This window comes from Pseudophryne corroboree, chromosome 1 (genome assembly GCF_028390025.1).
Source record: "Pseudophryne corroboree isolate aPseCor3 chromosome 1, aPseCor3.hap2, whole genome shotgun sequence".
NCBI classification, from domain to species: domain Eukaryota; kingdom Metazoa; phylum Chordata; class Amphibia; order Anura; family Myobatrachidae; genus Pseudophryne; species Pseudophryne corroboree.
The window spans coordinates 613,419,829-613,435,056 of record NC_086444.1 but is presented as its reverse complement, the minus strand read 5'-3'; the positions used below and the strand labels follow the sequence as shown (position 1 = coordinate 613,435,056).

General features: G+C 47.1%; 1 protein-coding gene across 3 annotated transcripts in view; it reads left to right on the top strand.

Moving 5' to 3' along the window:
* Positions 1-15,228, top strand: part of LOC134902689 (small conductance calcium-activated potassium channel protein 2-like) — a 253,127-nt gene that overhangs the window by 58,913 nt on the left and 178,986 nt on the right. For all 3 annotated transcript variants that reach the window (XM_063914408.1, XM_063914409.1, XM_063914407.1), the window contains exon 3: positions 13,315-13,410. In XM_063914408.1, coding sequence (XP_063770478.1) covers positions 13,315-13,410 — 96 coding nt within the window. The remainder of the gene's footprint in view (positions 1-13,314; positions 13,411-15,228) is intronic.

Genomic DNA, 15,228 nt, shown 5'->3' with positions numbered 1-15,228 from the left:
GCCCACTATTGCAGCTAGATGGGCGGCAGAGGCTATTGAAGCATGGGCCTTGGAGTTAGAAGCTGAAATCTCCTCTGACCATGCTAGACAATGCTTGTCATATATTGTCACAGCTTCTCGCTATATTAAAGAGGCGGCTTCTGATGCCAGTATCCTAGCAGCCAAGGCCTCTACTACGTCAGTCCTGGCTCGCAGGATATTGTGGCTGAGATCCTGGTCTGTGGATCTGGACTCTAGAAAAACCATGGAGGTACTCCCTTTCAAAGGGGATATTCTGTGTGGGGAGGACTTAAATAAGATAGTGGCTGACTTGGCTACTGCCAAAACTGCCTGTCTGCCTAATACAGCTCCTTCTGTGTGGAAGGCCAAAGGCACGTCCTTTCGCCCATTTCGTCCTTCAGGTAAAGCAAAAGGTCAGGCGTACCATAAGCAGGCCCGCACTTCCAAACCTGGTAAGCCGAAGCCCAAAAGAGCCTGGGCTGCCCGTCAGCCAGCAGCCAAGACCGATAAGCCTGCCGCATGACGGGGCGGGCCTCCCCCTGGGGGATCCCAGGGTGGGGGGGCCGGCTTCCAGGGTGTACCCAGAAGACCACTTCAGATGCCTGGGTACGGGAAGTCGTCACTCGAGGTTACGCCATAGCCTTCAAAAAACGACCCCCTCATCGATTTTGCCAGACAGACGTCCCGTCGGAGCAGACAAAGGCAAACACTCTGCATTCGGTGGTACAGACCCTCCTGGATACAGGAGTCGTAGTACAGGTGCCTCTTGCTCAGAGGGGCCGGGGGTACTATTCTCCGCTGTTTCTAGTCCCGAAACCGAATGGGTCCTCTCGGCCCATTCTCAACCTCAAGGCACTGAACAAGTTTGTGAAGGTTACCAAGTTCCGTATGGAAACCCTTCGCTCTATAGTTCTGGCCTTGGAACCTGGGGACTACATGGTCTTCCTGGACATACAGGATGCTTACCTGCATATTCCTATAGCAGTGTCACATCAACAATACCTGAGGTTCGCTATTGGCAACCTCCATTACCAGTTTCGGGCGTTACCTTTTGGTTTAACAACGGCTCCGCGAGTCTTCACCAAAGTTATGGCGCTGATGACGGTGGTACTCCGCCGTCAAGGGGTCAGGATACTGCCGTATCTGGACGACTTGTTAATGCTGGCAAATTCCCCAGATCTTCTCCTGCGTCATCTGGATATGATGGTCCGGTTTCTACAAGCCCACGGGTGACTCATCAACTGGAAGAAATCCTCCCTGGTCCCTGCTCAGAGCATGGTGCATCTGGGAGCGCTGTTGGACACTCACAACCAGAGGTTGTTCTTGTCTCAGGAGAAAGTCCTGAAACTTCAGGACATGATTCGTTGCTTCCTTTCTCGTCCGCAAGTGTCGATACATTCGGCAATGCAGGTGCTGGGCCTCATGGTATCAGCATTGGACATGGTGGAGTATGTTCAATTCCATTCTCGCCCCCTCCAGAAGCTGATTCTAGCCAAGTGGGACGGCCTGCCTCACCGGATCAGGTCTCAAATGATCTCTTTGACTCCGGAGGTCCGTCTGTCGCTGCTTTGGTGGCTCCAGGACCGACAATTGTGCAGAGGCCGTCCCTTCTGGATATCCAACTGGGTCCTGTTGACGACAGATGCCAGTCTAAGAGGTTGGGGCGCGGTGCTGGAGCAGCACTCCTTGCAGGGTCGGTGGACCAAGGAGGAATCTCTCCTCTCGATCAACATTCTGGAATTGCGGGTGGTCTTCAATGCGTTGAACCTAGCCCAGCATTTGATTCAGAACCGTCCTGTTCAAGTACAGTTGGACAACGCCACCACAGTGGCTTACATAAATCATCAAGGCGGCACTCGAAGCCGTTTGGCAATGACGGAAGCCTCACGGATTCTACGTTGGGCAGAACGCCATCTACCGGCAATATCGGCAATATTCATTCCGGGAGTCCTGAATTGGGAAGCGGACTTTCTCAGTCGTCGGGACGTGCATGCCGGCGAGTGGGGCCTCCATCCAGAAGTGTTTCAACTCCTCGTGGAAAGGTGGGGGTCTTCCAGATGTGGATCTGATGGCGTCTCGACACAATCACAAGGTTCCGGTCTTTGGAGCAAGGACAAGGGATCCTCAAGCAGCATTCGCGGATGCGCTGGCACTACCGTGGAGGTTTCGGCTGCCGTACGTGTTCCCTCCGGTGTCACTCCTGCCCAGGGTAATTCGGAAGTTCAAGCAAGAAAAAGGAAATCTGCTTCTCATAGCTCCGGCGTGGCCCAGACGGCACTGGTTCTCAGACCTGCAAGGCCTATCGTCAGAGCGTCCACTTCTACTTCCACAACGCCCAGACCTCCTCGTTCAGGGCCCCTGTGTCTACCAGGACCTAGCCCGGCTGTCTTTGACGGCGTGGCTCTTGAAGCTTCCGTCTTAAGAGCTAAGGGTTTTTCTGAGGAGGTCATTAAAACTATGTTGCGGGCCCGGAAACCGGCCTCTGCTCGGATTTACCATCGGGTCTGGCATTCCTACTTTGTTTGGTGCGCATCTAACCATTATGACGCTTCCAAGTTTAGTACAGCCAAACTTTTGGCTTTTCTACAGCAGGGCCTAGATTTAGGCCTGCGTCTGGCCTCCCTCAAGGTTCATATTTCTGCCTTGTTGGTGTGGTTTCAGAGAAAAATTGCGACTTTACCTGATGTTCATACACTTAGGGTGTGTTGCGTATCCAACCTCCCTATCTCCCGCCTGTGGCTCCTTGGGACTTGTCGGTGGTTTAGGAGGCGTTACAAGAGTCTCCATTTGAACCTCTTGGTTCAGATGACCTTAAGTGGCTTTCCCTTAAGGTGGTGTTTCTGTTGGTTATTGCCTCTGCTAGAAGAGTGTCGGATTTGGGTGCCTTGTCTTGTAGTTCCCCGTATCTGATTTTTCACCGTGACCGGGCGGTTCTTAGGACTCGTCCTGGATATTTGCCTAAGGTGGTTTCTTCGTTCCACCTTAATCAGGAGATTGTGGTTCCAGCTTTTGTCTCTCCTGATTTGTCTCCCAAAGAGCGGTCTTTGGATGTGGTACGGGCTCTCCGTATCTATGTGAAGAGAACTGCTTCTATTCGAAAGTCTGATTCTCTCTTTGTTTTGTTTGGATTTCACAAACGTGGCTGGCCTGCTCACAAGCAGACCCTGGCCAGGTGGATCAGAATGGTGATTGCGCATGCTTATGTGAAGGCTGGTCTGTAAGCTCCTGTTCACATTACGGCCCATTCTACTCGGTCTGTTGGACCTTTTTGGGCGGCCCAACGTGGTGCGACCCTTGATCAATTGTGCAAGGCGGCTACGTGGTCCTCCGGGAACACGTTCATAAGGTTCTATGCCTTCGATACTGCCGCTTCCCAGGATGCTTCCTTTGGACGCCGGGTTCTTGTGCCCGCTACAGTGTGTCCCCTCCCATAAGAAACTGCTTTAGGACATCCCCATTGTCCAGACTTGTGGAGCCCAGTGTACCCTGCAGCAGAAAACAAGTTTTATGGTAAGAACTTACCCTTGTTAAAACTCTTTCTGCGAGGTACACTGGGCTCCACAAGGCGCCCACCCTGACGCACTTAGCTTCTTTGGGTTGATATGGCATTAGCCACTGACACTTCTCTTGTCGTGAGAGTGTGGTGTATGTGGCTACTAACCGTTGTCGTCTCTTTTCCTGCTACTGCATTGGGCTGGTTAACTAAAAACTGAGCTCCTGTGCTGGGAGGCGGGGTTATAGAGGAGGCAGCGCTAGGCATTCTGGGAACAGTCAAAGCTTTTCAGCCTGTTGGTGCCTCGGATCAAGATCCTACTCTACACTAGTGATGAGCGAGGTTCGGTTTTACTCGGTTTTACTCGGTTTTACTCGGTTCTCAAAACGGCATCTTATTGGCTATCCAAAACACGTGACATCCGTGAGCCAATAAGATGCCGTTTTGAGAACCGAGTAAAACCGAGTAAAACCGAATCCGCTCATCACTACTCTACACCCCTATGTCTTTCCTTGTGGAGCCCAGTGTACCTCGCAGAAAGAGTTTTAACAAAGGTAAGTTCTTACCATAAAACTCGTTTTTAAGAAGGTGCAAATTTTGTGAAAGTGTTAAGGTGCGTACACATGGTGCGATGTGCATAGCACCCGACATTGACTATGCGATGTGGCCGGAGCCCAGCACCACGATATAGTCAGTGTTGGGCTGCCTGCACAGTCTATTTTTTCTTGCGATGTCGATGCCATGGGAGCGTGCATCGGCATCAGCATCGCAAGCTGTATACACACGGTGCGATATGCACTATATTTTCCTGCAATATGGACTACATAGTCCATATCGAATATTTTACAGCAGGTTTACGTTGCTTTAATATCTTGGTTTACAGCTGTAATGTAGACAATTTATTATGTCTTCTTCCTGAATAGATTAGAGCTCCTGAGTGCTGGTTTTCCAGGACAGCTCCATGTTTTTCCACTACAACTGTTTAACTTCTATGGTTGTTTTTCCATCACTTAGATACCAAATGCACCCAGTTTTACATGATACATGGGTTTAGTTTCCCACAATGGTTTCATTTACGTTGGGACCTTAAAGAAAGATTCAGGTGGTTTGTGTATTGTGTCGTCCAGATGTGTGCCTAGTTATGCATTTCCAAATTACAGAAGTCATAGACTGGATACTAGAGGCGTAATAAGAGAGAAGGGGGCCCGTGTGCAAGTTCTGTCTGGGCCCCCTCCTTTCTAGCCAGGACTGTCAGCACAAGAGTGACTGAATACTAGTAGACTCTGAGGCTCTGCCAGAATCTACTGCACATGTGTATGTCACGGGAAAATGGTGTGGTGGCCATTCTACTGTACATGCACAAACTTCGGGAAAAATGCTCGATGCACCATTTTCCCGGTGATTTGTCCAGCACTGGACCTGCCAACGCATGCTCTGGAGAGAAATAGGTGCCAGGTATGCAGTGTGGGCCCCCCCTGCACCCATTATAGATATGCCACTGCTTGATACTTGTCACAAAGGCTTGTCACAAAGGGGCGGCAGAATTTGTCAGTTAGGGACATCATTTGTCAGAAGCAGACAAGTGTGTGATGTGTGAATAGTGAGCGGGAGAAATGATGTGTGACATGTGATGAGTGAGGAATATATGAGTGATGAGTGAAGATGTAGAGGGGTGTGCCTTTTTTAGCAACACAAACAAATCTCTGAGATTCTGACTCCACAAATTATTCATGTATGCATGAGGATTGGCTGTGTTTTCAGTTTGACAGAGCTTGATTCTTTACAGTTAAAGAGAAATATGTTTTCAGATTTCTGAGATGAGAGTGATAAGATGAAATAAAAAGGGATAAGTCATGAGGGCTGCATGCTGAGTGAAAAGTAAGGATTTACAATTGAATATTATAAGTTTTTAATAATTACATTGGTACATGACATAAAAATTCACCACATCATGCTGTACTCTGGAAATTTCATTTTTAAAGTAAAAGCACAAGGTCCACTTTTGGGAGCTTCTCACTATGATTTTTCCACCTTATAAATAGAGATGTGTGGCGGGCACTTTTCGTGTTTTGTGTTTTGTTTTTGTTTCCATGCTTGTGTTTTGGATTTGGATTGGTTTTGCCAAAACCACCCTTTCGTGTTTTGGTTTTGGTTTTGGATCTGGGTGATTTTTGAAAAATACATAAAAACAGCTAAAATCACAGAATTTGGGGGTAATTTTGATCCTACGGTATTAACCTCAATAACAATCATTTCCACTCATTTCCAGTCTATTCTGAACACCTCACACCTCACAATATTGCTTTTAGGCCAAAAGGTTGTACCGAGGTGGCTGGATGACTAAGTACTTAGGGCAGTACCGATGTTGTAATGGTTAGGATTACTGCTTCACAGCACTGAGGTCATGGGTTTGATTCCTACCATGGCCCTAACTATGCGGAGTTTGTATATTCTCCCCGTACTTGTGTGGGTTTCCTCCGGGTTCTCCGGTTTCCTCCCACAATCCCAAAATATACTGGTAGGGTAACTGGCTCTCAACAAAAATGAACCCTAGTGAATGTGTCTGTGTGTACATGTGATAGGGAATCTAGATTGTAAGCTCCAGTGGGGCAGGGACTCATATGAATGGGAAAATATTCTCTGTAAAGCGCTGCAGAATATGTGTGAACTATATAAATAACTGGTAATAAATAATAAATAAGCTAAGCGGCACAAGTGGGCAGCACAAACACCTGGACCATTTAGGAGTGGCTCTGCAGTGGCAGACAGGATGGCAGATTTAAAAACTAGTCTCCAAACAGCACATGATGCAAAGAAGAAAAAGAGGTGCAATGAGGTAGCTGGATGGCTAAGCTAAGCGACACAAGTGTGCGGCACAAATACCTGGCGCATCTAGGAGTGGCACTGCAATGGCAGACAGGATGGCACTTGAAAAAACTAGGCCCCAAACAGCACATCATGCAATGAAGAAAAAGAGGTGCAATAAGGTAGCTGGACACAAGTGACACAAGTGTGCGGCACAAACAACATTGGATGTGCTGGAATTTGGGCAGATGTAATACACGCACAATGGGGGTCATTCCGAGTTGATCGCTCGCTGCCGTTTTTCGCAGCGCAGCGAACAGGTTACTACTGCGAATGCGTATGCACCGCAATGCGCAGGCGTGTCGTACGGCTACAAAGCGAATCGTTGCTGAGCGATGGATTTAACGAAGAATCCATTCGCACAGCCGATCGCAAGGAGATTGACAGGAAGAGGGCGTTTGTGGGTCTCAACTGACTGTTTTCTGGGAGTGGTGCGGCGAACGCAGGCATGTCCAGGCATTTGGAGGGCGGATGTCTGACGACAACTCCGGGACCTGCAACGCTGGATTAATCGCACAGGGTAAGTAACTCTTACCCTGTAGCGATCGCAGCCTTGCTATGCGATCGCAGCCTTGCTATGCAAAGATACACCCCCCATAGGTGGCGTCCAGTTGATCGCACGGGCTGCAAAATATTGCAGCGTGTGATCAACTCGGAATGACACCAAATATTGGTGGCACAGGAGAGCGTACCCCTAACCACACACACACACACACACACACACACACACACACACACACACACACACACACACACACACACACACACACACACAGCAATGCCTGTAAAAATAATTTGGATAATAATAACCCTTTTATTTGGAGCTATTATAATAATATGCAGCACAGGCGAGCATACCCCTACACCACACAGGGCAAAGCCTGTGAAAATTATTTGGATAATAATATAAGTAATGTATATAAGACTTTTATTTTGAGTAAATAGTATACAGCACAGGACACCACCATTGGACTTATGGCAGCACAAAACACCACCACTGGATTGATGCAGCACAAGACAGCACCACTGGACTGGACTTATACGGCAGTACCACCTGGACTTATACGGCAGTACCACTGGACTGGACTTATACGGCAGTACCCCTGGACTTATATGGCTGTACCCCTGGAGTTGTACGGAAGTGTCAGACAGGATGGCACTTTAAAAAACTAGTCCGCAAACAGCACATGATGCAAAGAAGAAAAAGAGGTGCAGGATGGACTTGTCCTTGGGCCCTCCCACCCACCCTTATGTTGTATAAACAGGACATGCACACTTTAACTAATCAATCATTTCCGCAACAGGGTCTGCCACACGACTGTGGCTGAAATGAGTGGTTTGTTTGGGCACACACCAAAAAAGAAGCAATCAGTCTCTCCTTGCACAAACTGGCTCTACATAGGCAAGATGTTGACCTCATCCTCCGATTCCTCACCCATTTCAGTGTGTACATCCTCCTCCTCATAGAGTATTAATTCGTCCCCACTGGAATCCACCATCACAGGTCCCTGTGTACTTTCTGAAGGCAATTGCTGGTAAAGGTCTTCCCGGAGAAATTTAGCATTAATTTTGATGAACATCATCTTCTCCACATTTTGTGGAAGTAACCTCCTATGCCGATTGCTGAAAAGGTTACCAGCTGCACTTAACACTCTTTCGGAGTACACACTGGAGGGGGGGCAGTGTAGGTAAAATAAAGCCAGTTTGTGCAAGGGCTTTCAAATTGCCTCTTTTTCCTGCCAGTATACGTACGGACTGTCTGACATGCCTACTTGGATGCGGTCACTCATATAATCGTCCACCATTCTTTCAATGGTGACAGAATCATATGCAGTGACAATAGACATGTCAGTAATTGTTGGCAGGTCCTTCAGTCCGGACCAGATGTCAGCACTCGCTCCTGACTGCCCTGCATCACCGCTAGCGGATGGGCTAGAAAATCTTATCCTTTTCCTCACAGCCCCATTTGCGGGAGAAAATTAAGTTCTGCTTGAGTTGACAATTTTCTCACCAGCAGGTCTTTGAACCTCTGCAGACTTGTGTCTGCTGGAAAGAGAGATACAACGTAGGCTTAAAACCTAGGATCGAGTACATGGGCAAAATGTAGTGCTCTGATTTCAACAGATTGACCACCCTTGAATCCTGGCAAAGCGAATGAAGGGCTCCATCCACAAGTCCCACATACTTAGCAGAATCGCTCCGTCTAAGCTCCTCCTTCAATTTCTCCAGCTGCTTCTGCAAAAGCCTGGCAGTGTCTGAACTGACTTCACGTGTGGCAAGTTTGAAGGGTTGGAGAACCTTGCACAAGACGGAAATCATTCTCCACTGCGCTTGAGTCAGGTGCATTCCCCCTCCTTTGCCTATATCGTAGGTGGATGTATAGTCTTGAATGGCCTTTTGCTGCTCCTCCATCCTCTTAAGCATATAGAGTGTTTGCTGGCGCTCCAGTCTTCGGCACGCGGTGGCTGAATGACGAAAGTGGTCACCGACAGCATCTCCTGCACGCCCCTGTCATTTTTAAAAAGAAATCTGCACCGCCAAATTAATTGTATGTGCAAAACATGGGACGTGCTGGAATTTGCCCAGATGTAATGTAACCGCCGACTCACTTGGACTCTCCTTGGGGATTTGTGATACCATCTTAGAACGCACAGTTCTTTGCTGTGCTTTTTCCAGCTTAACTCTTATCATTTTTCTAGCGGGAGGATGAGTCCTTCCATCGTCATGTGAAGCTGAACCACTAGTCATGAACATAGGCCAGGGCCTTAGCCGTTCCTTGCCACTCCGTGTCGTAAATGGCATATTGGCAACTTTATGTTTCGCCTCAGACCATTTAAGTTTATTTTTTGGGGTCTTTTTACTGAACTTTGGCATTTTGGATTTTACATGCCCTCTACTATCACATTGGGCATCGGCCTTGGCAGACGACGTTGATGGCATTTCATTGTCTATGTCATGACTAGTGGCAGCAGCTTCAGCACTAGGAGGAAGTGGTTCTTGATCTTTCCCTATTTTATCCTCCAAATTTTTGTTCTCCATTATTTTGCTGGAGTTATATAACAATATGCAGTACAGGAGAGCGTACCTCTACACTACACAGGGCAAACCCTGTGAAAATTATTTGGATGAAATATTAATAACCCCTTTATTTGGAGTAAATAATATACAGCACAGGACAGCACCGCTGAACTTATATGGCAGCAACACTGGACTGGACTTATACGGCAGTATCACTGGACTGGATTTATATGGCAGGATCACTGGATTTATAGGCCAGTACCACTGGAATTATACAGCAGCACCACTGGACTTATACGGCAGTACCACTGGACTGGATTTATATGGCAGTATCACTGGACTTATACGCCAGTACCACTGGAATTATACGGCAGCACCACTGGACATATACAGCAGCACAGGGACATCACCACTGGACTGATACAGGACAACACAGCACCACTGCAATGGACTGGACTTATACAGCAGCACTGGACATATGGCAGCAGAGGACACCAACACTGTGACTGGACTGATGCAGCACAAGACACTACCACTGTACTGATGCAGGACACTGACGGAGACACTCCAATGCCGGAGTGATAATGGCGGCGATGCACTGCTCCTTATATGGAATCCAAACCACGGGAGAATCCGACAGCGGGATGATGATATTTTGCCTCGTTCTGGTTTCCGAGTCAGACAGTAAAACCCGAGCCTGACTCGGATCCGGGCTCGGGTAGTGAAGTTCAGGGGGGTTCGGTTGTCAGGGAACCGAACCAGCTCATCTCTACTTATAAAATGCATGACTCATGATTCATGGTCCAGTCAATCAAAAAACAGCAATCTCGTTGGTCATCCTTTATCACTTGTCGCTCATTGCTTATGTATCCTTTGCACTTCATTCATTAGGTGACTTGTAACATACCATACAGATGTGTCCTCACACACCTAGCCTCAATACACCGTACAGTGCAAGACACCAGGCGCGAGTGAGCTGCGCCAAACAGTGTAGCTTAGTGACTTTCCTATAAAATTGCATCTTATTCACTCTGCAGGCGCAGCAAAACACCACTCACTCTGTACCAGAGACACTGGGCTGTGACAGGAATTCGTCTCATACTCTTCACACAACAGACACTTGTTTGATTGTGACAAATTATTATATTGTGTGATTCTGATGTTTAACTCTGACTAAAATGGACACTGGAAATACTATTTATTATTTAGTTATTTTTTTTATTTCTGCTAATCATTCTTATTCCTATACTTTGCACTAGAATACAAGCTCCGTCCAAGAAGATATATTACTGATTTAGATGTACAGTACAAGGGCTCCTCCTTCTCTCCCACTGAATAATCTGTATGCAGCCGTGCGAACGGGTCGGAACTGCACTTGCACGCGGGCGTCATTGCGCAGGCGTGCCGTTGCCCGGCGACGGGCGTCTCCAGGCAGCGACAAGGGAACTGAAGAAAGCGTTCACAGTGGCGAACGCAAGAAGATTGACAGGACGAAGGCGGACCTGGGCGGCAACTCACCATTTCTGAGGAGTGTCCGGGAAAACGCAGGTGTGGTCGGCCGTTGAAGAGGAGGGTTCCTGACGTCAGGTCAATGCCGGATCATCGCAGTGGGTGAATAACTCTATCGCAGTGGGTGAATAACTCCAGGGCTGTGCAGAGACTGCACAACCGATTGCAGCCCTGCATAGCCCTAACCCCCTCCTCCCCTGTAGGCGGCGATTACCTGGTTGCAGCAGTGCTAAAATAGCCTGCGTGCAACCAGGTCGGAATGACCCCCAGTGATTGGAAGGAGTTTAGGGGGTCATTCCGACCTGGTCGCACGCAGGCTATTTTTAGCACTGCTGCAACCAGGTAATCGCCGCCTACAGGGGAGGAGGGGGTTAGGGCTATGCAGGGCTGCAATCGGTTGTGCAGTCTCTGCACAGCCCTGGAGTTATTCACCCACTGCGATAGAGTTATTCACCCACTGCGATGATCCGGCATTGACCTGACGTCAGGAACCCTCCTCTTCAACGGCCGACCACACCTGCGTTTTCCCGGACACTCCTCAGAAATGGTGAGTTGCCGCCCAGGTCCGCCTTCGTCCTGTCAATGTTCTTGCGTTCGCCGCTGCGATTGCTTTCTTCGGGTCCCTCGTCGCTGACTGGCGATGGCCATCTCCGGGCAACGATGTGCCTGCGCAATGATGCGCAGGGCGCAGTTCCGACCCGTTCGCACAGCTGCAAAAAGTTGCAGCGTGCGAACGGCTCGGAATGACCCCCCAGGTTCCCCAATGTTAGTGCAATTTACTATTCTGGAATCTCAAGTTTTCCATCAGACCTGTAAGGGGGAAATTCAATTCTCTGATATCCAAAGTGCTGTTCAAGAACAGCACACGGTGCCCCCAGCATTGAATAACGTGCAATGTTGGCACTACTGTGCTAGTTGATATGTGCGTGGCACATCACTATGAATTGAATTCCCCCCACAGTGTTATGGAAAGGGACACACTTTGCATCTTGATCTTTTATGCAGGCATCCACAAGATTTACTCTATGCAAGCCTATTACTTACAGTGCATTTCTGTGGAAGCTGGCAGTTAACACCAGCGAAACGCGTTGAGACGACATTATTGACATCTTCACTAAACTTCCCCTTTTCAAAAATTGGAGAACTTTTTCTTTACAACTTACCCGGACGGCACTAATTGGACTCTCCACCTTGGACCCTAACATCTATGGTGAGACTGGAAAAATCCCTATCTGCACGAGAAAGCTTGCACGGTGTGCTTAAAAAAGGGACTTAGCAAAGCTGCTACTCACCTACAACTATATCTGTGGACCATAATTGGAGAGAATCCTAGCCTGGGGTATGATATACTTCTCCTAAGGGGACTAGTGAATGTCTTCTGACCCATAAATTAAGATGATGATTTTTTATACCAGACAACTTATATGTTTTTAGATAAAAATTCTATTAAATTTGTATATTAATTCAACCTAAAACCTACCGTCCTTTTATATTTATTTATTTATTAATATTTTCTAACTCTTAGATTATTACTGGAGGGATATACCCTTGTTTACAACAGAGCGCAGGTGTTTTTCTGTTTTTTTCTGTGACTACATATATTGGGGATTACCACCCCCTACACCAGCGGCTATTGACAGCGCCCTCCATCTATATTTCTTGTTGCCATAAAAAAGATCTGTATGCACAAGTTTTGTGGTATGCAAAGCCAACATAGATTTATCAGTGTGGAAGTGGCAGTAATCTGTCCTTAAAATTGAGGAGAATTACTGTAGCTCAATATTCTATAAGAAAAAGAAAAACGTTCTCCTTGCCACATGTAATTATGGCCCTCATTCCAAGTTGATCGCACCAAGCAACTTTTTGCTGCTGTTGCGATCAACTAATCTCAGCCTATGGGGGAGTGTATTTTAGCAGAGCAAGGCTGCGATCGCTTGTGCAGTTCCGGCTATGCTAAAAAAAGTTTCACTCAAAACTAGACCAGCCCTGGACATACTTACCCTGTGCGACGGATCCAGCGATGATGGGGCCAGCTTTGACGTCACTCCGCCGCCCTCCGTTTTTCTGGACAGGCCTGCGTTTTGCTTACCACTCCCCGAAAATGGCAGCAAACGGTAGGTTGACGCCTCAGAATGTCCTCTTGCTGTCCATCTTCTTTGCGGTCGCCGCTGCGACCGCTTTCTTCTCTGTAAGCGTTGTTGCCCGGCGACCTCTGCGAAGAACCACTGCGTGCGAACGGGTCGGAATGACCCCCTATGTCCTGTATGTTGTAGTGGTGGAGAATATTGAAAATATAATACAGTTGTATTTTGATGATCTTGAATGAGTTAAATGTAGTGCTCTATTTCCGTGATGCACGCAGATATACCTCCAGGAAGTGATCATTGGAATTTGCAGTGTGCTGATTTTGACTCTCTCTCTTTTTCTAGGAATCCTCTTACTCATTTGCACTGAAATGCCTTATCAGCCTCTCAACTGCTATCCTGCTTGGACTCATTATCATGTACCACGCCAGAGAGATCCAGGTATAAGCCCTGAACATGTTACTATAATACTACATGACAGTCCCAACTTTAAATGCCACTCCCCAATTTCAGCAAAAAAGAGCAGAGCTACTGCTATTATATGTCATATGAACATGCCATTATGTAATGTAAAAACTAATGACCCCTATGAATTGAGAAAGTCTCGTCATTTATTTTTACGTTTCAGGATACGTAGGGGCTGATGCAGAGTCCATTGAGAGCACACAAATGCGAGAATGCAGAGTCATATGCAGTATGAGTACAGCTACCCTTCTTACCAACGAGGCAGAACTTGGATGGGAAGAGACTGTTGGGGGTAATGTAATAGCCTGCGAGAAGTAGGAAGTGTGAGACTTTGTGCGAGTTCTCTCAATTTTTTAAAGCAGCAATCATTTACACAGCAAAACGGGAGAACTCGCACAAAGTCTTGTACTTCCTGCTTCTTGCAGGCCATTACATCCCCCCCCCTATATGTGAGCTGTACTAAGCCTTGGAGAGTGATAAAGTGGAGAGAGATAAAGTACCAGCCAATCAGCACCTAACTGTCATGTCACAGGCTGTGTTTGAAAAATTACAGTTAGGAGCTGGTTGGTTGGTACTTTATCTCTCCACTTTATCACTCTCCATTGCTTAGTACATCTGCCCAATTCATGTAGCCAAAGTTCAGTGAAGCTCACATGGGCTGTAACAGGGGGCCATGCTGGTGGGCATGTAAGCGAGGTATATGTTTTCCACCTTTTATAGGTAAAATGCAAGTACATGTTGATGATAATGACTAGTAGTAAGCCAGGTACATCGCTCCCCACGCAGAGGTGGTCACATATCATGATCTGTAAGGCTCTGTATATGGTTATAATACAATATTTTTCTATGAATATTTGCTTTGAGTAATGTGTTCCCATTTTACTTTCAGCTCTGCATCAGCCCCTTTATCGGGTGCAGTATGTTATGCCGGCGGTCGGGCTACCGGCGGCCAGCATACCGGCACCAGAATCCCAACCGCCGGCATACTGACAGATGGACGAGCACAAATTAGCCCCTTGCGGGCACGGTGGCGTGCTACGCATAACACGCTATCTATTCTCCCTCCAGGGGGGTCGTGGACCCCCAAGAGGGAGAAAAGCTGTCGGTATGCCGGCGGTCGGGATTCCGGCGCCGGTATGCTGGCCGTTGGGAGTCCGGCCGCTGGCAAACTTAAGACCGCCCCCTTTATCTGCCTGTATTAAAGCATAATAAACAAAATCAACAACCCACCATATATAATCACAGTGATTGAAGGATTGGCCCCATATGTGTTAGGTAACGTGGCTACAGAAGTTGATGATAATGAAAAGCTATACAAAACCACAAGGGTTAAAAACATATTCTTTTCAATTAAAATGAGCAGCTAAAGGGATAGAAGTGCTGTGAAAATGATGATATCAATGAATCCTATGTGAGGAGAAATATAATAGTGTACCATATGCAGGTATATATCTGCTACATTAAAAGACAGTAAGACAAAAGTAGCACCAAAAGCATATGGAAAACTTGCATACAAAGAATGCAATCAAATACTTACAACTGATTACTGTATAATGAAACTACACAGCGATGTGACCAAGTGCCCAGAAAACAGAAATCCTTACACATGTTAGTTGTCTTACTACTAGAAACTAATAGAATATATGTGATATGATGGGCTTAGCATGCAGACTGTATTTTGGGGTTTCTCTGTTTTTCTTTAGCAAATAGTTAACTGCAAACCAACATGTTACCCCAAAATGTAGGAGGGTACTTGATGCCCCCTTTAGACTCATGCACTGTTATCTTGAACTT